This window comes from Coprinopsis cinerea, assembly GCF_000182895.1.
Source record: "Coprinopsis cinerea okayama7#130 chromosome 6 map unlocalized cont3.6, whole genome shotgun sequence".
Taxonomy (NCBI): Eukaryota; Fungi; Basidiomycota; class Agaricomycetes; order Agaricales; family Psathyrellaceae; genus Coprinopsis; species Coprinopsis cinerea.
In genome coordinates this window covers 496893-521613 of record NW_003307539.1, presented here as the reverse complement: position 1 = coordinate 521613, position 24721 = coordinate 496893, and the positions used below count along the sequence as shown (strand labels likewise).

Below are 24721 nucleotides of genomic sequence, written 5' to 3'. Positions count from 1 at the left end.
TCGGCTGGCGCCAACGTCGAACACATTGGATAGCCCCTGATAAATGGTTATCGACCGTTTCAGCGTTGAAGCTTTGTTATATCTGGATGGGCGGTGACAATGGCCCTGGATGGAACAGCGAGGTTGGGTCAATGGCCTCCTTGAAAGCATGTGGCCACGAGGCGGGTCTATCCGATTCTCCGAACCCTTTGTGACGATATATATCGCGCCAAGGTCCACGGTACGTCTTCCCCGTCTTCCTCCTAGTACGCACCCACAGATCTTGATACGTATACCTTTGTAGACTAGAAGCAGACCAAGGAAGCCACTAGCAACGCACATCCCACCAACGTGTGTTCTCTCCTCGACCCAGCATGCCCAACATGGACAAGCAGGCTGTCCCCAGTCGTCTTCCGTCATCAAAGGGGTTTTCGAGTCGGCCGTTTTTGCCCTTTCAAACGCGTTCGAAGATCGAACCAATGGGGCTGTTCCTTTGAGTCTGGATTTCGTGCATATCGAATCATATTATGGACGGGCTTTGAGGAACGTTCCCTTTGTTTTCGCAGGAGTGCCGTGGCGGGGATGTGCGCCCTTTGAATGGTTGGGGTATAAGATGGGTGGGAGGGTCGGTAAAGCCTGGTATTCACCACGGTATAGAGGTCTCGACGCTATGACTCCTCGCAGGCAAATATCTTCCTCCGCAGAGTGGGAGGGCTCCAGCCCTGGTTATGCTTCGAGTTCTGGCTCTAGTGGCTATGGTCAGTTCAACCCCATCATTTTGTCCTGCCACATGAATTGACGGTATCCTTTTCCGTGGATAGCTTCATCGTCGAGTAGCAGCCACGCAAGTACCAGCACCGCCGCCACTTCGAATTCAACCTCGAGCATCAGGAAGCGTATCAAAAGGGTCTTCAATAGAAGAGATGGCAAGGCGACAACGGAGGGTCCTCTATTCCGGTATCTCGTTCGTAAGTACCTAACGTGGTACCTCGAACTCACTAAAGACGAACCAACGATTTCAACAGCTCCCAGACCACCCGTTGTCAATTATCACTACACTCGTGTCTTACCCTCTGGCGTCCCGATATTCATCACGCCCTCTCATCGCAAATCTACACACCCATCCTACCTCCCGACTTACAACTCGCCTCTCGAGTTCGGTCTACTAGAATCTCTAAATGGCAGGGCGGAGGAGGAAGGCAGGACGATGGTCACCCTCGCCTACTTTGCAAAGAAGGACAAACGTGAAGATCCTAAACTGTGCGATTCAACGGAGAGGATGGTCGTGTTGAAGGGGAATTTGTTCGGATTCCGCTCAAATCGGTCTAGAACGAGAACTGGAGGGGAAGAGGAGACGTGGGAGGAAGAGCTACGGGAGAGGAGGAAGAGGGCCGAGAGGAAGAGGGTAAGAACGGAGCTGAGGGCTATGAAACGGATGGCGGGTGGTGCCAGTCGGGATGGGAGGGGTGTGTTTGTTGTAAAAGCGGACGGGTGCTTGATGGGCCCTGGTGTCATTTGTATTGCCATGGTATGCCTATTCGAAGAGTGAGAGGGCTGATTGACTGACTTCAAGTTATTGACTTCCAGCCATATATGAAAGCAGATTTAACGGAGATGTACCGCAACCCCAAGTGTCGAAGCTACATGGCAAGGTATGGTCGGGAGTGGGTCATGCAGTTGGTGAGTCTCCACCTTGACGAGGTGGTGTAACAGTAACTAACTGGCTGATGTACCCCTTCCTTTCTACTGAACAGGCGCTCGGCTTGAGCTTTATACACGACAACGGAATCATCCACCGCGACATCTGTCCCCAAAACATCCTAATAGACTTCAACCACACGCTCAAAATCGCGGACTTCGATTCAGCTTGGGTCTCTCAAAGTTCCTCTTCCAGTCCTCTGGCACTCCAATCTGGAGTGAAGTACGCCCATCGGCTCGTTGGTTCGAAAGGGTACATCGCACCAGAGATTATCAGCCGTTGCGCACCCGGAAAGTGGACCCCTGCGCAACGCGAGTTCCTGGAAGGAGACCATGATGTAGACGAGCGGTATGCTGAGTTTGCGAGGTATGGGAAGGAGGTGGATTGGTGGTCGCTGGGATGTGTTGTCGCGGAGATGTTGACGAGTGCCAAGGACGTGGGGTATGCTGTCAGTGTTCTTTGAATTATCAATTGGCCGTGGATGAGACGAGGGCTAATCACGAAGCTAATGTAGGTGCTATTTGGCAGGGACGAAACGCTTAGGCTGTTCGTCAAGAGCAGTCCTCTGGAGAGGGAGTGTGTGTTGAGGGCGTATGGTCTACGTGGTTGGGCATTGAGTCTTGTTCATGGTGTACGTCTCCCTCGAATACGCAGCCAGGGGGATGGCACGCTGACTTTGTCTCCAGCTCCTTGATCCAAATCCAATATCTCGGCTCGGCATTTCGGGCCTTCGAAGGCATTTCTACTTCATGATTAGGAAGGATAACCCCGAGGAACCGATACCCAATCATCCATTCGAAGCCGACAGGATGGATAGGGAAGGGGAACTTATGAGCTTGTTCGACGATCCGAAAAAGATTGTAAAGAATGGTACATTATTCTGACACGGTATGTGACGAGACGAAACTAATTTCCTGGCTTCAGCTTTGGTCAAGGAGCCTCTACAAGGGCAGTATCGCTCGTGGTTCGAGTGGGAGTCACCACATAGGGAGAGCGTGACTTTGGGTGCGTACTCGCCTCGAGGCAAGCCTTCTGCGCATGTTGTGCAGACAGTGGAAGAGAGGGAAGAGGTGGATGCGAGGACGACAGAGTGGTGGAGTTGGATCAGTCCTGTTGGAAGGTGGAGGGGCGGGCTTGAGGGGCGGGATTAGACAAGCGCACCATAGCTGAAGAGGGGCTCGGTAGCTTATTGGGCTATTGCGATTCCGTTCCGTGCAGCACAATAGTACTTTAGAGCTTCTGGCATATTACCTTTCGACAAATTACTTTAAATTCTGCTACTTGCGTAGAATTGACATTGGTTTTATCCGATTCAGTGTGGGGTTATTCTTGTGACCTAAATGACATCGGGGAGTTCACCTCAGAGGATTCGTGATTCATGGCCATTGATTCATGGCTACGCGTAACGCGTGCGTTCGACGTGTTCGCGTTTGACATGATCGCGTTCCGGTCCGGGTGTATCGGACGGTTGATTAATTGCCAGCCGGGCGTTCGCATTTCCCCGCCAACCTTAATCGTGAGCGCTTGAGCATCAACTCAGTTCTTGCCGACATTGTACAAAGCGGCCTTTCCCCACCATAGTTCCAAGGACATCGAAATGAACAAGGAAATACAGAAAACAGACCGTGTAGCCGTGTTTTGGGACTGGGGCGCGTCATCGGTCGAATCAAGTTCATCGCTGAACTTGCTTTCCTTGGGATGCAGAGAACATGCCTGTAGGCAAACGACATGACCTCTCTGCGGACTTGTTACTGGCGGTGCAAGACATCGCAATGCAATATGGACCAGTCACTTCGGTTCAGGCGTACCTGTCCGCACACACTGCACCAGAGCAGACCAGGATGTTGCTGCTTGAATCTGGAGTTACTGTGCGGGACTGCGCCCATGGGAAAGGGCAGAAGGATTTTGCAGATAAGCAGATACTAAGTAAGTAGAGGTCATACGTATGCTTATGCTTTCTCTGATGCATGTGCAGCGGATATCCTTCTATACGCCCTGGATGGTTCGAGGAACAACTACGGGTCGATCACATTTGTGCTTGTCACTGGTGATCGAGATTTCTCGTACACGCTCTCGAAGCTGTGCCTTCGAAAGTACGGCATTGTACTCGTTTCCTCCAAGCCTGAAGTCCTCAACCTTCACTCAATACCAATATATTCGTGGGTGGACGTTGTTGCGAAGGCAGAGACATCATCGCGCTGGCGGAAAGCTCAGGTGGCGATTCAACCTATCGCAGAGCACAGCTCTGCCAAACCCCAGTGGAATGCCCAGGTCCTGCCACGGTCAACTATACAACAGCCATGGCGATCTCTGGTCGCCCCCGACCCAAATGAAGAGGCTTCCTACGAGGAAGACCCGGAGGACTGCGGGGATCTTTCTTACGAGGAACAACGGTGGAGATCGTACAGAAAACCTCTCGGAAACGGCGTCCAATGGCCTGCGGGGCGCCGGGGACCAATCCCCCAACGCGTCAAGCCTCGAGCCTACTTCTGGGCTGCGGAAGTCCTACCAGGATAGTTTGTCATCACTCAGAAACAACATCGGAGGACCATCGGCCACAAGGTTTAGACGAGCCACAGTGGGGTATGCCTGTTTACCCCTCTCTAGCAGTTGGCAATTATTATGTATATTGACATCAGCTTGATGAATGAATCAGGACCGGGTATTGCCCCGCCTCATTGCTCAACGTCAACGTCCATGGTCCGGTCGTCCTGGTCAGTTGAATTACCAGAATCCCGGGTCGTCTGTCGAGGCGACTGTTCACTTGCGGCGGATTTGGCACAATTCAAGCGCGATCGCGGTTGCCCTGATATCGTTTCTGCCGAAATTAAGTCGACAGGTGCTCTGTTTTCAGAATCGCCGCGATGTTGAAGCCAAGTTGTGGGTCTTTGACAAGACATTACTTTTCCGGCAACGATCAGCTGGGGGAAGGAGGGGCAGCCAGGGATGACCCTCGTCTAGTTCTATCGAAAGCTCCTCTGGCAATCTCTGCTCCTGCTGTGAGGGAGGTGTAATTGTCGGCTCCTTGGACATGATTGTTGACGAGGAACGTTGAACCTTTGCACAGTGTGCGCTTTGTATTTGTTTGTCAACGACTTCTATCGACCGGGCGCTCCGTCAATCATTTCTCCAACATTTCTCTCGAATGCTTCTCCTTTGTTCTCTGGGCTCCGCACCAAACGTCAGTGCCACTCCCCTTGCGCTTCAGGATAATGGATTCCGTTCCGGCTTCTCGGACATCCCAACTGTGGCCCAGTGGCCTGGCAGCCTTTGTAACCGCTACCACCACCACCCCATAGCCATTAAGGCCATCTATCAGCCAGTTCAGTAGCATCCACCATGGGAACTGAAGTCCAGAAAACCGACCGGGTTGTCGTTTTCTGGGATTGGGGTGAGTCTCCAGTTCAAGACAAATTCCTCGCTGAGACTTTGGACACAGAGAGCATTGGTATCGGTCGCCGAAGGGCGGACCTATCGAGTGAATTGATATCAACAGTTCACGACATAGCAAAGAAGTTTGGACCCGTCGTGTCTGTCCAGGCATACCTTTCCGTGAGTAGTGTCCCCGAGGACACTAGGAAATTGCTACTGGATTCCGGGGTGACTTTGAGAGATTGCCCTCGCTCGAAAAGCGAAATTGCGGGCAAAAAGATAATAAGTGAGTGACACGACTGTATATCTTCCTTTCCCGTCTTGATGGCTTTCTCCTTTTCCCAGCGGATATTTTACTCTACGCATTCGATGGATGGAGGAACAACTACGGGTCCATCACATTCGTCCTCGTCACTGGAGACCCGGGTTTCTCATATACGCTTTCATTGCTGCGTGACAGGAGATATGGCGTCGTTGTTATTTCCTCGAACCCCGAACCCGACCTATTCGCGCACTCGATCCCGATATACGCATGGGCCGATGTTGTTGAAAAGGCAGAACTATTACGACTGCATCGACAAACGGTACCTCACCTTGGTGTTGGGCCCGTGGCAAAGGAAACCTCTTCGAAACCTTGGTTGTTGACAAAACACCGCGCTGTATCTGAATCAGTGACAGCATACCCAGAGATAGAACCACCCCAGAGTCAACATCCTACAAGCCTCGAGGCCGACAATCTCAGCGAACAGCAGGCGTGGCCTTTGGTGGACGGGACGGAGGAACTGCAAGAAGTGTACGACACCTTGCACGAGGACGACGTTGGCAGTGCGACCAAAGACTTCGAGGCGGAGGATGCAGTTGAGTTTACCGTTTCCGAAGAGGAAGAGCCTGTCGACTATGCCAACCCAAGTGATTGGGAGATCCGTGGCGGTCATCTCGGGACATCTGTGGAGGGTGAGGAGGGGCACGAAGAGGTGTACACCGGCGACGAAGAGGTGTACGCCGGCGACGAAGAGGTGTACACCGGCGACGAAGAGGTGTACACCGGCGACGAAGACGTATACATCGAATACATCGAGGACGAAGATGTATACAATGGAAACCAAGATGTATACACCGGCGAAGGAGAAGAAGAACACGACCACGAGGCCCACGATGTCAAGAAAGATCAATGCAACGACGACTACGTGGAACATGCCGTCGGGGAAGACAGGTACAACGAGGACCATGGGGAACATGACGGTGAAGAAGACCAGCATGTCAACGAAGCTGGAGTACATGATGTTGAAGGAGATGGCTATGAAGACGTGTATGGGGTACTACATGGCGACGATGGAGGTGAATACGACGACTCCGGAGTCTACACCGCACCCGAAGAGGTCCCTGAGGAAGTGGCCGTAGACCCTGAAGACTTTTCATCTCAGGAGGAATCCTGGAAGGAGTATGCAGATGTTGGTGATTACGAGGAGCCCAGCGAGGGGGGTGTGTCTCCTGAAAATGACACTCTCAACTACGAGCTCGAGGACTCCCAGCGTCTTTTTGCAGATGGGGCCAGTTTCTCCCGGGCTGCAGAAGAGGATATCGACTACGGTGTAAATGAAGCTAACGCTTACGATGACGCCTCCACGGAAGAATCAGTGGGGCGGCCTGAGCCCAGCCCTCTAGATGCCAAAACCGAAACAACCCCGGCAGAATTTCCTGACGCCTTTCGCAGTGCAAAGCGAAGGCGAACAGAATATTGAAATCGTCGAGGGGAATTTTTCGAGCATCTTGTCTATATAACCGTCGCATTGGGGACTAACAATTGTAGTTCGTGCACTTTGTACTTGTAAAATACAGCAGTTCGAATACTAGGAGAGCCGTCCTATACTTATACTATTGAGCTTGCCCAAGGGTCAACTTGGCTAACAGTCCCACGGGTCGACATACTCAGAATTCAAAGTCCGAGCTACCCACACTGCCGCTCAGACACAAAGGCCACAAAGCTATTCAGACTATGCTTTGCTAAAGCCACAGTCGACTGACCACAGCAGATAACGAGGAAGAAAGAAAGTATCGATCGATATGTCTCAGGATATCGGCGTTTTCTGGAATATAGGTCTGTGGAGCTCAAACTCACCATTCGCACTCGCTAATATTGGTATATTGTCTTTTGCTGAAAGAACGTTGCCCTCCTCCCGCCGGGTTGAGTGGCTACCAGGTCATGGACGCAATACGAAAGAAACTCGAGCACCTTGGTCCCATAATCACTTTGAACGGATACCTTGGAACATCGATCAAACAGCCGCCCTTGAGCAGCGTCGAGCGTAGATCGCAGATGCAGCATGCTGGGCTCTCAATGATATACGGAGGGCATACCGCTCATGATCACGCTGCAGTCATGATGGGTGAGAGCCCATTATCTTCGCGTTCAAACAGCCTGTAAACTGACACGTTTCAGCCAACATAACTAGCTTCCTCCAGGACCACTTGTCGTGCAAAGTCATCATCATCACATCCGCGTCCCAAATCTCGTCATGGGGGTACCAACTCTCACAGCTCAGGCAACGAGGCTACGAATTGGCATTTGTCGTTGGCGGCAACTCTCCTGGTGCTTTGAACCCTGTCGGTTGCATCGGCCATTGGGATGATATTTTCAGGGCTGCCCTGCCGAATTCACCACCACTTGCGTCTTCCTCTCAGACTGTCGCTCCTTCTGTTTCTCTGGGACAACCGGGATCACATGCCTTCGCCTTTGGTGGCCATGGGCCATCACTACCATCGAACTCTCAAGTGGCCCCTCCTTTGTCAGCTTTCGCCTCTTCTTCGACGACACAGACGACACAGACGATCTTAACGAGGTCAATGTCGAAACGCGACCAGAAAGGCGAAAAAAGGTTCAGAAGAAGGTTCCCAAAAAGGCGTCGAAAAACGCTCGAAAAAGCGAGCGTGAAACACCCTAATGCCTGAAATTCGAGCTGGATCGAGGGCACCATATAGTCTCTCACACGCGTATATTCCGGAAACTTGGAACAAAGGAGAAGGAGGACTTGTTCAAGAGTGTACATTGAACTGGCGATCAAACATGGTGTTTGCTCCAGGGCAAAAAAGAAATATTCTAAAGATTTCTCGGTCTCGCTAAATTAACCCTAGAACCTCGCCTGTTGTACCTGGTTGCGGGCTAACGCGCTAACGACTAACGACTAACGGGGCCCACTGATTCTGATGTATTGTTGCTGCTTCCGGCCTGTTCTGTAACTCTATCCTGGATGTAATAATAGCCTTACGATTTATTCAAAGTTCATGTCCCTATTCCTCTGGATGATCTGCTTTCACAATATCGTCAATTCGGTGTACATGGGCGGAAAAAATGCAGTATATCAAACATAAGGGAAATAAGTAAGAATACAGATTGTGCTAGAGCAAGGGCGTCAGGGGATGTGCAACAAGAACATTGACAACATGCAAAAGAGACGGGGGAGATGGTTGGAGCTATGGGTATAGAAACACACATAAGAATGGGAAGGAGCCAAAGATGAAGAAATAAAAGAAAAAGAAGAAACAAAGGAATAGACATCGAAAGGTAGGCACGCGCCTAAAGCGTCGAGGAGGTAAAAATACCTCGTCACAAGGGTGGATTGAGCCGAAAAAGACGTGACCGCATAACACATAAAAGCATAAGCCCATCGTGGATAGAACTCTAGTTCAGATACCCGCGACACCTGGCCGACCCGCATAGACATGGAATCTTGTTGTCTTGTTCGATGGGGAAGTGGTAATCTAGCAAGTTGCCAAGGTTAATAACGGCAAGTTAGATGGACACATGACGAACATACCATAGGTAATCTCTTCGCCAAGTTCAATATCTTGTTTCGCATAGATGACAATCTTCTTCACCCCGCTAATCGTAATAATCTTGGCCGTACAATTAGGGTCGCAAGAATGGTTGATCAATCGTCTACGGCGATCAGAAGCATTAGCGAACCAGAACAATCGTCCCTACAGCCCATACCACGTACCCAAGATTGCCCTTCTTCGTGGCATCCACCACAAACTCCTCATCAATCCTAAACAAATAACTACTTCCAATCCCCTGCTTCTCATACGTCTTCTCCCGCTTATCTGCGACCTGCGCACGAATAACCTCTCCCACATACTCGATCACCATCTCACCCTTTGAAATCTTCTCCATGGCATAAAGACCCCAATCGTGAATAGGCGACCTCGAGAACCGCAAATGCTTCTTCCTCGTCTGGAGTTGGTTAAACTTGAACGTAAGCTCACTAGCAGCAGTTTCGCCCTTGGACAACGCCACCGCTCTCTGGACTTGGTTGATCTCTTCCAGACCAGCCGCGCGACGACGGGCATTAGCACGGTTCGAACGGGACGACATGACTTGCTGAGGAGGTGGCTTCTCAGCCGCTGGGACGGAGGGTATGACCTCTGCTGCAGCCTTGGACTTGTACTGCTCGAGATACATGGCCTTGTCTTGTTTCGTGATCTTGTAGAACCCTTCCGTTCGAGCCGATCCGGTAAGATGCTTCCTCGAGGACGTCGGCTCCGAGGGTTCCGGTGCTGATTCCGCTCCTGCTGCCGGTGCCTCTTCCTGTGCCACTGCCGTAGAAGGATCATATCCCGCCAAAGCAAGTTTGGCAAAGTACAAATCTTCTTCGTCTTCGCATAGTCCGAGTTCGATAGGGTTGGGAGGTGGCGTCGGAGGGGGAGTGACTGCACGTGTAGGACGCCGCGAGGTAGGGGATGGGCTGCGAGACGTGGTGGATTCAAGGTCCGATCTGACGACAATCCTGGCCACGGCTGGAGGCTGAGCCTCGTCGTCGTTCTCGTCAACATGTAGAACCTCAACTGCACGTTCCTTCTTCGATTTCTTCGATTTCCTCCCTTTCGTCGTCCCGGCCTCAAGTTTAACCTTCTTCTTGACAGGCTGTTCCACCTCAGCTTCGTCATCGTCCTCTTGGATCTCGGAGGTAGCACGTTTACGTCGAGGTTCTTCGACAGCTGCAGAGTCGGCGCGAAGTCGAGAGTCCTCAGGTTCATCCTCTGATTCGATATCGTCATCATCGACGATCCTCGAGGGTCTCTTGACATCCTTCCGGGCCTTCTTCCTTGGTCGACGGTCAACTTCCTCTTCCTCTTCTTCCATCTCCTGTTCCTGCTCCACATCCGCAGAAACGGCCTTCTCATCACTCCTATCCTTCCTATCCTTCTTGTCCTTCCTCTCCTTCTTCTCCACGACCTCTTCCTCCTCCACCGGTTTCTTCTCCTCCACCACCCGCTTCTTCTGCTTCTTGAACGACAGCCCCTTCAAGCCCATCTTGACCTTGGGCCTCGAGGCCGCCGCTTGCTGCTCGTTTTTGCTCGCTAGAGATGTCTTTTCTTCAATCATGGCCTGCTTGACGTCGTTGAAGATAAACTTGTCGTTCAGCTCCTTTTCTAGCAAGGCCTTGACCTCGTTCACAATTAGTTCGTGAGCTTGGTCCAGGATCTTCTTGGCATCGTCGGGAGTCCATGGTGGATAATTAGATGGGGACGTGGTTGATGTTGTAGAGGGTGGCGTTGTTGTGGATTCAGATGCTGGAGGAGGGGGAGGAGGAGGAGGCAGGTGATGGCTGAGTTTCACGCGATGTGCCAGAAGAGGCACCGTGGCTAGCAAGATCGAAGCTCGAACGGCTGATCCGGGTTTAGCAAAGGTAACATATGCCCCTTCAAAGTTGCGAAGGATCTAGGAAGTACGGATGAGATTTGACAAAAAAGGTAAGAAAAGACAAAAAGGGAAGGTGAAAGAAAAGAAACGGTCCAATTCACGAGGGCACAAAGAGCAAACAAACAAACGGATGCTCACCTTGTCCGGGACCGTACCGAAGCTGTCAAAATATGGCCGAATCTTGCTCTCCTTCAGAGTATTGGGATTCACATGGGGAGGGAACCGAACGTGGACATACTCCTTCCCAATGCTCGCCAACTCTCTCATCACTCTCTCCCTCTCCCTGGCCTTCTCCTCTTCCGAGATCTCTGGAATGACGGGCTTCTTCTCGGCTGGAGCAGCGGTGGCAGACGTCGAAAGGGACGATGAAGACGGTTGGCCTGGTTGAGCCGGTTCACGGGCATTCGTTGAAGGTGAGTCGACGTGCATGCCACGGGCATTGTCAATATCCGGTTTCGACCCTTTCTCATCTGTGGCAGGTTTCTGCAGAACTTGTTCCTTCGCCCTGAGCAGCGCGTGAGGGATAGGAGCTTCGCCTGAAGGTGGCTGCAGAGGAGTCAGACGCTGATCACGGCTACGTTTGTCCCCACGGTCGCGGTCACGGTCGGGATGGTAGGATCTGGAATGTCGATCATTGGGTGTGCTCGAATGGGAATGCGAGTGAGACTGCTGAGCTGCATGCATGGGGTTCGGGGGCACGCTCGCGGGTAGGTGGGGTGGCTTCGGTGGTGGTGGCCCATGGCTAGAGTAGGGATGGATGGGTGTTTGCGGCGTACTGCCACCGGTAGGCCTCGCAGGCAGGGAACTTGTGCTCGGTATTCCATTCGGAAGCCTCGGTCTTTGTCCTGGTCCTGGCCCTACTGCTGGTGGTCCAGTTGGCTTTCGCTCGTCTTTCCTCGCCTGATCCAACAGGATTTTGTACGACTGAAGTACCTTCCCTTCACCGTCAAACACCACGTTCCACTCTTCCTCCCTTTGCATATTCTTTAACCCTCCCTTCCGTCCATTCTCCTTCTCCAGACACCGCCTAGCCTCTTCGTGCGTCATGAACCTGACATGTACGACTCCGAGTGCGCTTCCTTTTTCCCGGTCGATCTGTGGGTCGAATGAGACTATCTGGCCATATTGTCCAAGGTGCCGTTTCAGGTCGCTGTTTGAGGTCAGAGGGGAGAGGTTGGTGAAAAGGACCGCGGTGGGCGGTGGAGGGCCACTGGAGTGTTCGTCATACTAGGGAGTAAATCGGTCAGTTTAAACCGGTAAATCTCGAGATGTGCTAGCTACTCACCTCGTACTGCACCTGCGTTAGCTCTTCCCTATACCCTCGATACTGTCGAATGGCCTTCACACCCTCCAGCTTCCTGGGATCGGTCGGCACAGGCTCCTCCTCCATAAACCCATCCTCTTCCGATTTCGTCGTGATCACCTCTCCTTCATACCTATACAACACCACACTCTCCTTCCCTTTTCCTTTCCCCGTCGTCTGTAACCGCTTCTGCTGGACCTCGGATGACGCGTGTTTCTTCAGGTGGTCGATTAGACTGCGGTAATAGGATGGGAGTTTCGAGTAGTTGGAGACAAAAGATGGATGGCTAGCCATATTAACATCCACAGCTGCGTCGTAGAGAACTTTGAACGTCCGCTCGTCCTTGGGGTATTCGCTCGACCCTGGAGGTGGCCATTCTGGTGGAGGTGGTAGGGAATAGAGTTTTTGAGGCGGCTCAGGCTCCTTCTCCGGCGATCGTGTGCGCGGCGTGGGTGGTTGGGGCGGTGGTTCCCGTTCCCGCTCCCGGTCTCGCTCCCGTTCACGTTCCCGTCGTGGTGACAGTGGTCGAGGAGGTAGACGACTTGAAGGCGGATAATCTGGCCTTCGAGGTGGTGGAGACCGGTAAGGACGTCGGTAGTCCCGATCCCGTTCCCAATCACGGTCTCGATCCCGACGGGGTGGTGGTGAGTATCGTGACCGCCGACGATCATAGTGGTACCGTGGTCCAGGAGACGGCGACCTCGACCACGAACGGGGAGAACGGGACCGAGGTCGTGAAGAAGATGGGTGGGGCGGTCGTGATCGCGAGCGAGGCCTCGGAGAGCGGTTTCGTGACGACGAGCCGCGAGGGGGCGAGTGAATCCGAGGATGGGGGCGTTCTGAGAGCACCGGTTTGGGGGGAAGCGGCAGCTCAATGGGACGACTTCGTATTGGCGAATGGGGTTGTGACGATGGCGGAGGTATTCGTGTAGATGGCCCAGGCTGCGGGTGTGACTCTGGCGGAGGAGGTGCTGGAACAGAGGGTGGCGGGGGCGGAGGAGGCTCGGGATTCGACGTTGGAGGTGGTGGCGGAGGTGGAATCGATTTTGGTGGGGAAGGAGGTCGAGTTTGCGGGGGTGGCGGGGGCGGAGGAGGGGGCTGGGATTTCGGCGAGGGCGGTCGTATTGAAGTCGGCGGCGGCGGTGGTGGTTTGGGCAGAGACGGCGATGGCTCGGGTGGAGGCGGCGCTGGGGGCGGAGGTTGAGACGGAGGAGGCGGCGGCGGGGGTGGTTCGTCGGGCGGAGGTGGTGGTGGGCCACGGCTCGACGACGAGGGCAAGGCTATTTGTACTGAAGCTCGTTTTGCAGGCAGCGCCGCCAAACTTGAACTCGAGCTCGGAATTGGTATTGAAATCGAAGGACGAGTCTCTGGAATCGAGTTTGACGGCGCAATTCCATTTGTTGTCGGTTCTGACCAGCTCAGTCGCTGTGAGTCGCTTGGTTGCCGGGTCTGTACACACCAAATATAAAGAAATCATAAAAAAAGTCAATCAATCTTGGTCTGGGGTAAATAGAGTCTGAGTAGCTAACCGTCGATTCAGACACGATTTCTGTCTTTTTACCGTTTGTTGAGGACGAATATCGACTGCTCTGTGAATCTCTGACATTCAAGCCATTGGGCATGCTTGGTCCAGCGGAGTTTACAAAGCTGCTGTTGTTGCTGAACCCATTATACGGTGTTTTGGGACTCGAATGGGAAAACCTGGTTGTCGAGTGAAGGCTTCGAGGCCCTGTTGGAATCGGTTTTGAGTAGTGCGAGCTTGGTGGAGGGCGCTGGGACGGCAAAGGAGGTGGGCCATGGACAGACAGCGAGCTCGAGGACGGTGCCGTCGACGAGGACGATGGTCCAGCCGCCGACAGAGCCCTAGGACCCTTTGGAGGAGGTCTCCCCGACATACGTGGTCGCTGTTCAGAGGCGGCGGCGACGCAGAAAAAAGATTGGACAACGGCGAGGAAGATGTAGGAGATTGAGAACGGGCAGAGCTTTGGCGCGCGTGGCAGCGATGCCGGACCAAACAACGACCAACCCAACTTCGTCCCCAACGTCCACCATCGACACCCACCTCCTCATCGTCCACCACATTCTCAAGCTATCCTTTTGCTCATTGCCCACGTTGTTGAACGCCCTTGCCGATCATCTCAACAGCATTCGTGCCCAGCGCCCCCGCATGTTTGGTCCCCGCTGATTATGACTCGGAATTCTCTTTTTCTCTCCCAAGGTCTCGTGGCTGAATTGCGCGACAAAACAACCTTTAGAAGCCACGTAACAGCCTCTCGTTATGTTTCTCAACTTGCAGTCTACCCCAGTCGTGTCACATCCACGTCTGATAAGCATCGCTTCTCGCCTCTTCTCCTCAAAGTGGTACCAGGGTGGACGTTGAAACAAGTAGTTGGGTTGGTAGTAAGTAAAACTAGAAAATGCTATTACGGTTGTATGACTCTAGGTGTGATGTTGAATGTGCATGGAGAAATTTGGAAGAATTGCGGTATAGATGCGGAAGAAAAAAATCGTTATAAAAGTCGTAACGGCAGCGAGAAGCCAGTCTCAAATTGAATTCACCAATACTTTCCACAGGCGCTCAGCCGCAGCGACTTTTCCTGGAAAAACGACTGGCGCAGCACCCCGTCCTTGATGATCCACTCCCACATGCCCTCGTCGTCCTTATCTACATCGTGCCCATCCGTACTGCAGTAGCTCACGAAGCTCAGAACGGTATTCCTCCTCTCGGAATGAGGCGTGACAGGCGTCAAGATGCTCTCGCAGTCGGACGCAACACGTCCCCCAGTCCGAGCCAGAATCTCTTCACAGAAGAACCCAGCACTTTCTCCAAGGTGTCCGCTTTCCGCAGTCGATGATAGGGGCGTCGATTCTTCTTCTCCACCCTCTGATTGATCACCCAAACAGCCACGACCACCACCGCCAGCGCTGTCTTCCCCACCCTCTGCCTCCCCATTTACACCCTCTTTTGTCCCTTCCTGATCACGACCGCCCAATACACCAATGTCATCCACGGTAACCCCATCACCGCCCACAACCCCACAACCCACTTTGCCTTCTTCGCAATCTTCCGATATAACCTTCTCTCGGAACAGGTCAGCGAGGATACTGCGCTCAATCTCCGTCGCTGAAATAGCTGCTCCTTTGATTCGCCGGAGGGTTTTGGGTGAGACGTCGAGTCGGAGAAGTGGGGGTGAGAGAAGGGTACGGGGAGAAGGTGTGGAGTTGGCGACAGTTGTGCTTGTGCCTGTGGAGGATGGAACACACGAGGCAGCGAACACGAGGTGTATGTGTGTTGAGGAATCGGATTCTTCCTCCCCTTCGGCTGGTAACGGTCCTAACTGTTCGGACGAACCATGGGCGGTCGACGACCCTGCTGCGGGAGCGTCAAGGTAGTCGGTGAATGGTGGAGGGGGCGTCGTTCTTCCATCTTCGACATCTATCGTCCTCGAACCTTGGATGGGAAAGTCAGAGAAAGGAGGTGGAGGTGTGGGTGCCCTGGTGTAGGTGCTGCCAACAGGTGATTGCGGCCCCTCAATAGGTCTTGATGTTGCTGGAAGGCGGGGTAGAGGTCGGATAAGGGGTGTAGGAGGTAACGATGGAAGTGGTCTGATACCCGGGCTGCCGACTCTGCCAGGGGGCGGAGTGATCGCAGATGATGATGATATTGGAGGCAGGGGCCGGACACTGAAGGCTGAGCTTGGAGGCGGGTAGGCTGCTGCAGCTGAAGCAGGATATCTCGTCGCCCACGTCGGTGTCTCTGTCGATTTGACTACAGGTTGGGAAGTTGTTACGCCAGCCGAACTCAGCCCAACCCTCCCCAAGTCTAGTCCCATGTCACCCAAACTCGCGACCGATCCCTGCTTCCTCCGAATCCGAGCATTCGATAGGGGTTTTCGAGCACCAGAAGGTCGAGCGGACGCTAGAGATGGTGATGCTGTTCTTTTGAACTTGAATGTGTAGAGGACCACATGGTCGATGGAGTCATCGAGGTTCAGAGGTGCTGGTTTCCTCTTGGGTGGGGAAGTAGATGAGCTTGGGCCAGCCATAGACGACGTTGACATTGGGGGTTTGGATGAGGTTGAAGGGCCAGCCTTCACTTTGGACGACCCCGAATTTTGGGAAAGGGTAGCGAGCGGAGGCCGAGCTCCACGAGGCCCCTTTTCTACCTGTCTGATAGGTGGCTTGCGTATGGCCGTCGTCGTTTGTGGTACGGTTGGGGCAGAGCTTGTCCTCATCCTCATCGTAGCAGTCGAACTAGAGAAAGACGAAGACACAACAACGTGTGGTGAAGCTGCCATTGATTCGAACCGACAGTCGAACGAACTTGAACTCGTGTCGTGTTGTGGGGTCGCCAGCGCCTTCTATGTCGATATAATGTCGGTTCGAAGTTCAAAAAACAAGGATAAGGTTGACGTTCAACATCAACACGAGCTGGGAAGCCGTCCACCGAGATATATATGGTATAAAGGGGCTAGGACCTACACGAGTCCATGGCCTGCTGCTGGGGGCATTGCATTGGTGCAACGTAACAACCTCAGGGTCGCGGACTGCGTCGGCATCGTGGATGGCGGGCGGTTCATGTCCGAGACGGATCATTGCCTAATCTGGAGTCCCGACTTTTTCCCTGGGCGGAAAGGGACGAGTTCACTCAAAACTGGTGGAAATGGGATGGAGTGGCTCGCTGCGATGTTTTGGTGGAGAAAAATACATTTCGAATGGCGAGACCTAGAAGTTGGTTGAAACGTTAATTTGTGCGAAATGAGGTAACTAAGGGCTCACACATGCCGTTGACAACAGGCGGAAGTCCCAACCGATCTCAGTTGACAATATCAATTTGCTGGTCAAATGTAGCACCTAAAGTCACGAGTCAAATCGTTCAAACACTCTCCTAAAATCTGGGGGCAATGCTCATACGAGGCGCCCACTGTGGATCAGCTAGTGGTGACCGGATTATCTTTGACCTCAGTGGATCCCAGTTGAAAGAGGAGTTTTTGAACCATAAATGAATCAAAGGTACCTTCCCGAACAATACCTATGGATTTTCAGCAATACGCAGCGCGAAGATTCAATATCCAACAGCGCCGACAGTGTGACAGCCGAAGACGGAAATGCACCTACCTGTGTATCAACCAAGATCATATCAGGCGCTGAAGCTGGATGTCCATTGAATAAGGTCGTTTTAGGGCTACATATATGATATATACATATGAACATACAGAAATGTAAAAGAGAAATTGGAACATTGGTGGTATGACAGTCTTATTTGTGAAATCACTCTTCGTCTTCGACGTCGCCTTCATTCTTTCCAGCATCGTTGACTTCGGCCTCTTGACCGCTTTCCTTTTCGTCGCCCTCCTGAGCGGTGGCCGGTTCGATCTCCGGTTCGTCACTTTCCTCACCAGTATCGTCAGGGTCGCTGGTTCCCCCCGCGCTAAGGGGCTCTGTGCCACGATTATCCGCCAGAATAGAGGAAAACTTTCGTCGCTTGGTTTCCCGCGAGGGGTCTTGGTTATTGCTGGGGATGATGATAGTGGGGAGACGTGTGTCGGGAACTACGTCTGGGACATGAGAGCGACTGCGCTTCAAGTTTCGTTCAGTTGTCGAGGAAGCTTTTGATACGCGACGGAGCGGGGGAATAGTGATAGTCAAGGGTTTTTCGTTCCCCTTTTTGCCGGCAGCAGCGACGTCCTTAAGAGGCGGGATCCTGATGACCAGAGCGGGTCGGGTTTTGCCTTCCGGAACGGTCTTCTCGTCGTCAGAAGCAATTAGAGTTTTGTCTCCAGTGGGAGTCGCTGCACCGGACTCCACCTTAGTAGTCGTAGCACTTGGTGGGATGCGAATGGTCAAGCGAGGTCTATTCTCGCCTTTAGGCCCATGCGCCTCAGCCTCAGTGGAGGGTGGAGTATCGGCGTCCTGGGCGGCGGGTTCTTCAGCCTTGATATCAACAGGCGTGGTCTGCGCAGCCCTTTCGGAGTTGGTGATTTCGGACAGGGCAGGTCGACGGGTATCTTTCCCAATGATAGGGTCAGCGGCGCGATGCGGACTCTTTGAGCTCGACATCGCTTGCCTGTCACGGTGGTTCTGGACAAAGAGCGCGATGGGATAGGCTTGACAGTGAGGCTAAGGCGGGTAGATGGTGGTGGCTGAAGCTTGGAAACGGAGGAGCGTATTTAAAGCCCAGGCGTCAAAGTGCCATAGCCGCATCATCCATTGTCACCCCGAAATCCATGGAAGCCGTGTTAGGAAACTGAAGTGGAAGTAGACAATGGAGGCAGGCCACAGTCCATTCTCGGAAAGTAGCGAGGCTCCGGCCGTGACGGCGTTACTCTACCCAAATTCTTTCCCAAGCCTTTTGCGTTGGGCAAACGCGCCCTAGATTCGACCTAGGAGAAGCAGCCTGATGTGGACACCCCAATGTCCTTCAGCTCGCAGAAACCGGATGAAGTGAGGCAGGGAGTTGCAGTCCTTCGTAGAGGAAGTGCGAGATGGAACATATATCATATCGTCCTGTGCGGTCAAGTTCCCGTCGTCTAGAGTTCGAGCCAAGGTCCAAGAGCAGCAGGTTTCGTCGAGCATTCCTGAGTCAGATCCCGGCCGAGTAGAACCATCTAGCTGTGTAACGGTTGTTGGGCCGCGATACTCAAGTATGAGCAGGTAACACATAGAGTGTTCAGAGGCCAGCTCCCTGGTGAAGAAAGGTCGCCGTCGATAGCAGAGAAAGGGGCCGCAGGTAAACAGCGGCTCTTCAGGCAAGTCGTCGAAATACAACTGTTTCAAGACGATTGAAAACAATCAGCAAATATTGTTCCAACGCGCTCACCTTTACAGACCATGAAACTTCTCCCTCTGCCTTGCCGCCGGGATGAATTGTCAAGACAAGACAAGAAAGGCGAATATGTTCTTCTGGGATAGCATGGTCGGAACAACTGCAGAGGGAAATAGTTTTCTGAAAAAAATCGAAAGGGAAGCGGCCGCGTCGACGGGAAGTGGCCGTGTCCATCAAAACGCGGTGATCGCTGATGGCTCTACACCGCGAACCTATGTTCTTGGGCTCTGTAACTTTGCCAATCCTATCTGAATGTCAGATACAAGGGGTCGCAACGGCTTTCGGTCAGTAAATAGCTTAATTTCTAGATATGTTCTCTGACTCCTCAAAAGATACCAGTTCTTACTTCGCTTGAGAACATATAGTTTCGATCAATTTCCGATCGGTCCCCCACGACGGAGGTGACTGAACACCAGGCTTGGTACCTTGTCCAGCCAATCGCTCTAAAAACCAGAATTGACCTCCCCTAAAGTGCCCTCTCACCCGCGTTTGGTCGAAAGTGAAGACGTGGCATCTTGTCTTCCTACCAACCACACAATGTCAGCATCAATGGGCACAATTCGCCCAACAAATTCGGTTGGTTTCTTCTGGGACTTTGGTAAGTGTCAAATCTCGCTTCTGCGCCAGCGCAGAAAATGACGCGTCACGATGCAGAAAACCTCCCGCCTAAGAATTTTGAGAACAATGGATACGGCTATCCCCACGCCTTTCGCGAAATTGGCGAGCAATACGGTTCCATTAAGGAGTTCAAGGCCTACTTGCAAATAGCGACGATGCGCCCTGCCCGCCGTGACCAGTTTCAGGCAATGGGCATGACGCTGGTCGACTGTGAGCACGCCGGGCGCAAGGAGGTTGTCGATAAGATGATGATTGGTCTGTTCTAACGCCTTTTCCGCTTAAATGCCCTGACCTTCGTCTAGTAGATATGATCCTCTTTGCATGCGACAACCCAGCGCCCGCGACAGTCGTCGTCGTCTCTGAGGACAGGGATTACTCTTACGCCGTGGCGACGCTGTGTCTGAGAGGCTATGACGTGGTTCTCATCCGTCGAAATGAGGTTCACCCGGGCATGACCATTCACTCGGCGACCTATCGCACTTGGGATAGCGTGACTAAACGAGCTGAACTTCTTGCAAAGAAGCCAGTGCGATGGCAGCAGCCGACGACGAGGTCCAACCCTCTAAATGTCGTTCAGGCAGCAGCCCCTGCCAGTAAGCCTCGAGCTGAACGCGGGTCGGTCAGTTCGGATGAGTTTGAACCTACCGCCTCATCCAACCGGAAAGGCGAACGGTCCACACCGAGGTCTACCCATGCCGTGAGTGATCAAACTATCGATGGTCATGCTCAATCGCGTAGCAAGCCTTCATCTCTTGGAAAGGGCTCACTAAGCTCACCCATAATTCTCGCAAGTGATTCGGAGGAGTCCGAATATGAATTTGACGAAATCTCTCTTGACATATCAGCATTAGAAGCCTTGGATGCCGCCGAGCGCGAGGCTTACAGTAGGATCAGCTCCACTGGTTAGACCTTCCTCTTCCATTTCAACAATCGGGCCTCACAACTCTTTACAGGTCCTGTTTCTGAGCTGAACGTCGACCATGAAGATGACGAAGAGGACGAAGAGGACGAAGACGATAGCCAGGTTGGAAACCGCAGTACAGATACAGACAAGGAAGATGACACGAGGAACAACGCATCCCGCTCCTCCAGTCAACCGCCTTTCGACATCTTCACTCAGGCTCGCAGCCCTAGGCCATCCAAGCGAGCTCGCTCCCCGGAGGACGATGACGACTCGGAGAGCAACACCAAGCGAATCAGATATTCGGATGCACCTCGTAAAGTATTCAAACGCCTCGTCAAGTGCCTGAGGGATTGGGACCCACATGGCAAAAAGCCGACCGTCAAGCGCGTCCGGAGAGCTCTTGGAGGTCGAAAGGGCCTTGAAGCCATGGACATCAAGGACACTCTCGAATTCGTCCGTGCCGCCTCTGAGGCTGGTTGGATTGGTCCTGCCGATATTCCCGACAAATATTGCGTTATATTCCCGTTGAAGTAGCTGCTCTCTACGGGGAAGTTGGACAAGTAGTACTCTCTGGTCGGTGATTTGCATTGTAGATTCATCTAGCGTTTGGACTCTGGCTTCTGGATACCCTCGAATATTTTGGACTGTAATTACTGGTACACCCGGTTGGATAGATTACTTGCACATTAGTCCGTAGGTCCATAGTTTTGTTTAGTCGTATCATACTGTACATACCTTAGCTCTAGCCTCATTTCTTGGTTCAGGTGAAGGCGCGTATGCGTTGTTACCATCACATCTTTGTCGCCACATAATCCCCGCAGGCGCTTACGACCGAAAAGTCTGTTTGGCAGGGGCAGAACTAAGCCCCTTCAAGAGGCAGGGTGAGGTGACCTAACCATAAACTTCGGAAGTCTATACTAGGCCATAGGTCGCAGGGACAGGTTTGTTCTTCACATCCATGGAGCGCTGCTACGTGTCAACGGTACCCTCTCCATATTGCCCCGCCCAGGTCCCAAAAGTGGTGAACATATTCTGGGATACAGGTATTTCAACCGATGCTTATACGTCCTTTCAAAGACCCTGATTCTGGCCCCTTTATACAGAGGCCTGCAAAATACCCCTTCACACGACTGGCTACGCGGTGACATCCGCCATTACGCAGAAGGTGCAGGACTCGGGTGTTGTCACCTTGTTCAAGGCATATCTTGGAGAAGAAGAATTCTCTGCTGAGCATAGAGCTATCCGCTCAGAGCTACAGCTCTCAGGAGTCTCGCTGACATATTGTTCGCGCCCAACTGGAGAACGACCTCAGAACATGCAGCGGATGGTTGGTTCGTATGCTCACTTCTCCGCGAACGTACGGGCGTTCTTCTGACCTCCGCCTCTCTCCTCATAACAGTCGACGTCCTTGCGGCGTGCATTCAACCGTCACCACTCACACTCGTGATCATCATGAAAGGCTGCATCGACATTTCCTACCTCCTCTCCCAGCTTCTAGCCCGCTCCCACCAGATCGTACTAATCACGGCCGGAAAGATGCACCCCAACAATCTGCGCTTCAATTGTAAACTCAAAGGACAGTTCAGGTGGACTTCTGAAATCATCTCCGACCTGCCCTTCCGCCCCGCCATTATCGACCGGGAGGCCTCCATCCCAGCCGAGGCTCCTTCCAAAGACGCGTTCGACCCTCTCGTCGCGTGTCTTAAGGCAGCCAAAAAGCAAGGAATCAAGGCGATGCCGGCGGGCGATATAAGCCTCAAGTTGCACAAGGATGCGGAGAAGAGGGCAGCGATATTTGCGAAGGCCGGGGTGAAGAAGTTGATGCCGTATTTGTCGGCGGCTGTGAAGAGCAAGGTGGTGACTGAGGAGTGGAAGCGGGCCACGAAGGGGAAGGCGAGCGTTCGGTATGTCTCGTTGGCTTAGGCTTAGATAGTTTCTGTGTACCACTTTTCTGTGTTTGATGCCTCTTGATTCTGTTCCTCGAAACTCTATTGCCCTTTTCGCAAGTAAATTGTTTACAAACTTGAACGAAGGGCGATCTGCGATCCTGGAGAAAGACATGGGTAAGTGCGTTGGATAAACCCGTCGAGGTCCTCCGCCAGGTCGATAGGTGCTTCTTGAGCAATCTTTAACGTGTCATAAGAAGAGTGATAATAAAAATGAAGATAGATGGACGCACCAAATGACCTGCCCCGGTAATCTTGACGTTACTTGAATTAGCTGGTCTCGTCCAACACCTTTCCTGAGTTGCGCCAGGTGCCCCAAACTCGTCTGCATCTTCCCTGCCAGGCATGATCCACCGTATCGGGATGCGTTCTGGGATGGTAGCCAAGCCCTGATACGCTTCTGCTCCAACCGTCCTCTCAGCGAAGATGATGGATTCATAAATTCCCGGCATCTTCAATCTGACCACAGGATTCCCTTGGCTATCCGTGCTATCGTACAACCCTGCCTCCACGTAAACCTTCAACACGTCGATGTGCCATGCTTGGAAAAAAGGGTTCTTGAGGAACGAAGCAAGTGCTTCTTCTCTCGAGCTCCAAACATCACGCCTTGCAAGCGACCCGGTCAACAGAGCGTCTGTCTTCTCGTGAGCTATTCTGGCGACTTCGGCCGTGGGGAACGGTTTGGGCATCACCGGGTCGATCAGAACAAGAGAGGAGAAGAGTTTCGGAAAATTCTCGACGGCAAGTGTGCTTCGCGAGGCGTGTCAATGGATTGGCTAATGAAGAAGATGGGAACTTACGAGGTGCAACCGCCGTAGGAGTGTCCGACCACCATTATTCGCCGATTGAGGAAGCCATGGTCCCTTCTATGTAGAGATTCGGTCTCTGGGATGCGTTTGAGGTGGAGAGGGAGGGAGCGGGCAGAGGATCGAGCGGGGAGGAAGTTGGTAAGGAAGTTGACGATGTCCCTGGTGTTGTCCTGCCAGTCGACTTGAGATGTTGTTAGGCTGTGAGGGCCGATTGAGATGAGGGATGTGGCTTACAGTATTTGGAAATTGAGTTACGGTTTATGAGCGCCGGGTCGCCGTGTTGAACCGATTCCCAGGTCCATATCTCGTCAATCGAGTTGCTAGAGGGTAAGGACAACAGTTTGGCTATTGTGGGCTCCCATATCTGTGAAATGTCAGTCGTGCGACTTGGATAAGGAACGTATAGCCCACCTCTTTAGGGAAACCATTGGCATGCGCGAAGAATAGAGTAAGCCCGGTCTCTTGCTCAGGGTTTAGACCCTTGCGAGAGTAACGGTTGATGCAGTTCCACAGAACCTTGGGGTAACCATCCGTCCGCAAGGGACCTCTCTCGAATCTAAGTTCCTCCTTCATTCGTTGGATATGTCTACTTCGTTCCTCCTTCGAAATCCCTTCCGGGGGAGGAGGCGGAACGGGTTCAAAGCGTCCAGTGCGTAGGTAACATGCAGGGATGATGTGTGTCGTAAGTTCGAAGGGGGCACCGAGGTTGGGCTTGCGTTGTGGGGTTGGTAGGTCGGGGTATTCAAGGGGCTCTGGCGGAGGGTAGATGGGCAACAGCGGCCGGATGTCGACGGGTTCCCAAGGCTGCACAGGAACCTGTGGATATGAAGGGTGTTTCGAGGACATTGCGGGGTATAATTGACTCCTGGTCTGTACCGGGCGCTAAATAGGCAATGGTGGTGCGGGGAAGAGAGGGGGATGTCGGCTAAAGATCCAAACGTGCCGGCGAACTTTTATGCAATTCCCCGTTCCTCAACAACAAATTCACGTGTCAAGTCATGACCGCTGGAGTAGAGATCAATGTCAGTCGTCTTTCTCTCTTAGTTAAAGCGCAAGAACAAGACAAATACCATCCTAGTGGCTTCAGGTCGGGCACGAGTCTGACAGGCGACTGCAACTTCGAAGTCGGAACGAAGACCAATCGGTGTGGGAACCCCTATCACAGTTTGCCTTTGTTGTCCAAAGGCTTCGAGAACAGCGATAAGGGATACTGGCAAATTATTGGCATTCAGTATGACCATGCGCTGACCAAAACGATACTGGTAGGGGAACGGTCAGTGGAAGAAGGAGGAAGGGCTCTCAGCTACTTCATCAGCAAGAAACTGCAGGTGAGTACTGAGTCCTGGGATCTAACTCAGCACGTCAGTCACATAAATTGCCTTGCGTGAAGTCAGCAAGCCGAAAGGCAGCGAACAATGAGCCACAGCACCGATTCTGGAGTGAGGAAGTACACTAGCGGGAAATGGTCTGGGAGTCACGGTTTAGGTTTGAGAAAATCAGCCGACGGACGCGCTCATTAACGCGTGAACGCGTCGATCCTGAAGCTCGCACTCTGGAACTGTTG

At 52.7% G+C, this 24721-nt stretch overlaps 11 protein-coding genes across 11 annotated transcripts; 7 read left to right on the top strand and 4 right to left on the bottom strand.

Annotated features, from left to right (window-relative positions):
- Nucleotides 1-649: 649 nt before the first annotated feature.
- Nucleotides 650-2829, top strand: CC1G_15537 (AGC/AGC-Unique protein kinase; the record flags this gene model as incomplete). The annotated part of the gene is made up of 8 exons (XM_002910950.1): nucleotides 650-737; nucleotides 801-947; nucleotides 1005-1507; nucleotides 1567-1659; nucleotides 1734-2126; nucleotides 2193-2309; nucleotides 2365-2548; nucleotides 2603-2829. 8 exons carry the CDS (start codon nucleotides 650-652, stop codon nucleotides 2827-2829), a joined length of 1752 nt encoding a protein of 583 aa, XP_002910996.1.
- Nucleotides 2830-3387: 558 nt separating this feature from the next.
- CC1G_15536 (hypothetical protein) lies at nucleotides 3388-4195 on the top strand (the record flags this gene model as incomplete). Its single annotated transcript, XM_002910949.1, has 2 exons — nucleotides 3388-3604; nucleotides 3654-4195. The coding sequence occupies 2 exons, from the start codon at nucleotides 3388-3390 to the stop codon at nucleotides 4193-4195; spliced, it is 759 nt and encodes a 252-aa protein (XP_002910995.1).
- Nucleotides 4196-5017: 822 nt separating this feature from the next.
- On the top strand, nucleotides 5018-6792 carry CC1G_08702 (hypothetical protein; the record flags this gene model as incomplete). Its single annotated transcript, XM_001837637.2, has 2 exons — nucleotides 5018-5336; nucleotides 5396-6792. The coding sequence occupies 2 exons, from the start codon at nucleotides 5018-5020 to the stop codon at nucleotides 6790-6792; spliced, it is 1716 nt and encodes a 571-aa protein (XP_001837689.2).
- Nucleotides 6793-7114: 322 nt separating this feature from the next.
- On the top strand, nucleotides 7115-7999 carry CC1G_08701 (hypothetical protein; the record flags this gene model as incomplete). Its single annotated transcript, XM_001837636.2, has 3 exons — nucleotides 7115-7148; nucleotides 7213-7437; nucleotides 7491-7999. 3 exons carry the CDS (start codon nucleotides 7115-7117, stop codon nucleotides 7997-7999), a joined length of 768 nt encoding a protein of 255 aa, XP_001837688.2.
- Nucleotides 8000-8729: 730 nt separating this feature from the next.
- CC1G_15535 (Setd1a protein) lies at nucleotides 8730-13949 on the bottom strand (the record flags this gene model as incomplete). The annotated part of the gene is made up of 6 exons (XM_002910948.1): nucleotides 8730-8809; nucleotides 8866-8987; nucleotides 9049-10769; nucleotides 10890-11978; nucleotides 12037-13503; nucleotides 13584-13949. 6 exons carry the CDS (start codon nucleotides 13947-13949, stop codon nucleotides 8730-8732), a joined length of 4845 nt encoding a protein of 1614 aa, XP_002910994.1.
- A 660-nt stretch (nucleotides 13950-14609) lies between these two features.
- On the bottom strand, nucleotides 14610-16352 carry CC1G_08698 (hypothetical protein; the record flags this gene model as incomplete). The annotated part of the gene is made up of 1 exon (XM_001837633.2): nucleotides 14610-16352. The coding sequence occupies one exon, from the start codon at nucleotides 16350-16352 to the stop codon at nucleotides 14610-14612; it is 1743 nt and encodes a 580-aa protein (XP_001837685.2).
- A 973-nt stretch (nucleotides 16353-17325) lies between these two features.
- CC1G_08697 (hypothetical protein) lies at nucleotides 17326-18114 on the bottom strand (the record flags this gene model as incomplete). Its single annotated transcript, XM_001837632.1, has 1 exon — nucleotides 17326-18114. One exon carries the CDS (start codon nucleotides 18112-18114, stop codon nucleotides 17326-17328), a length of 789 nt encoding a protein of 262 aa, XP_001837684.1.
- A 1303-nt stretch (nucleotides 18115-19417) lies between these two features.
- Nucleotides 19418-20936, top strand: CC1G_15534 (hypothetical protein; the record flags this gene model as incomplete). Its single annotated transcript, XM_002910947.1, has 4 exons — nucleotides 19418-19478; nucleotides 19535-19753; nucleotides 19804-20400; nucleotides 20452-20936. The coding sequence occupies 4 exons, from the start codon at nucleotides 19418-19420 to the stop codon at nucleotides 20934-20936; spliced, it is 1362 nt and encodes a 453-aa protein (XP_002910993.1).
- A 424-nt stretch (nucleotides 20937-21360) lies between these two features.
- Nucleotides 21361-22325, top strand: CC1G_15533 (hypothetical protein; the record flags this gene model as incomplete). The annotated part of the gene is made up of 3 exons (XM_002910946.1): nucleotides 21361-21445; nucleotides 21506-21733; nucleotides 21802-22325. The coding sequence occupies 3 exons, from the start codon at nucleotides 21361-21363 to the stop codon at nucleotides 22323-22325; spliced, it is 837 nt and encodes a 278-aa protein (XP_002910992.1).
- A 92-nt stretch (nucleotides 22326-22417) lies between these two features.
- Nucleotides 22418-24276, bottom strand: CC1G_08695 (hypothetical protein; the record flags this gene model as incomplete). The annotated part of the gene is made up of 6 exons (XM_001837630.2): nucleotides 24228-24276; nucleotides 23569-24162; nucleotides 23392-23521; nucleotides 23149-23338; nucleotides 22582-23098; nucleotides 22418-22528 (listed from the first exon to the last, which is right to left on the bottom strand). Exons 2-6 carry the CDS (start codon nucleotides 24001-24003, stop codon nucleotides 22418-22420), a joined length of 1383 nt encoding a protein of 460 aa, XP_001837682.1. The 5' UTR covers nucleotides 24004-24162; nucleotides 24228-24276.
- On the top strand, nucleotides 24156-24613 carry CC1G_15532 (hypothetical protein; the record flags this gene model as incomplete). Its single annotated transcript, XM_002910945.1, has 2 exons — nucleotides 24156-24485; nucleotides 24548-24613. The coding sequence occupies 2 exons, from the start codon at nucleotides 24156-24158 to the stop codon at nucleotides 24611-24613; spliced, it is 396 nt and encodes a 131-aa protein (XP_002910991.1).
- Between the last annotated feature and the right edge of the window lie 108 nt (nucleotides 24614-24721).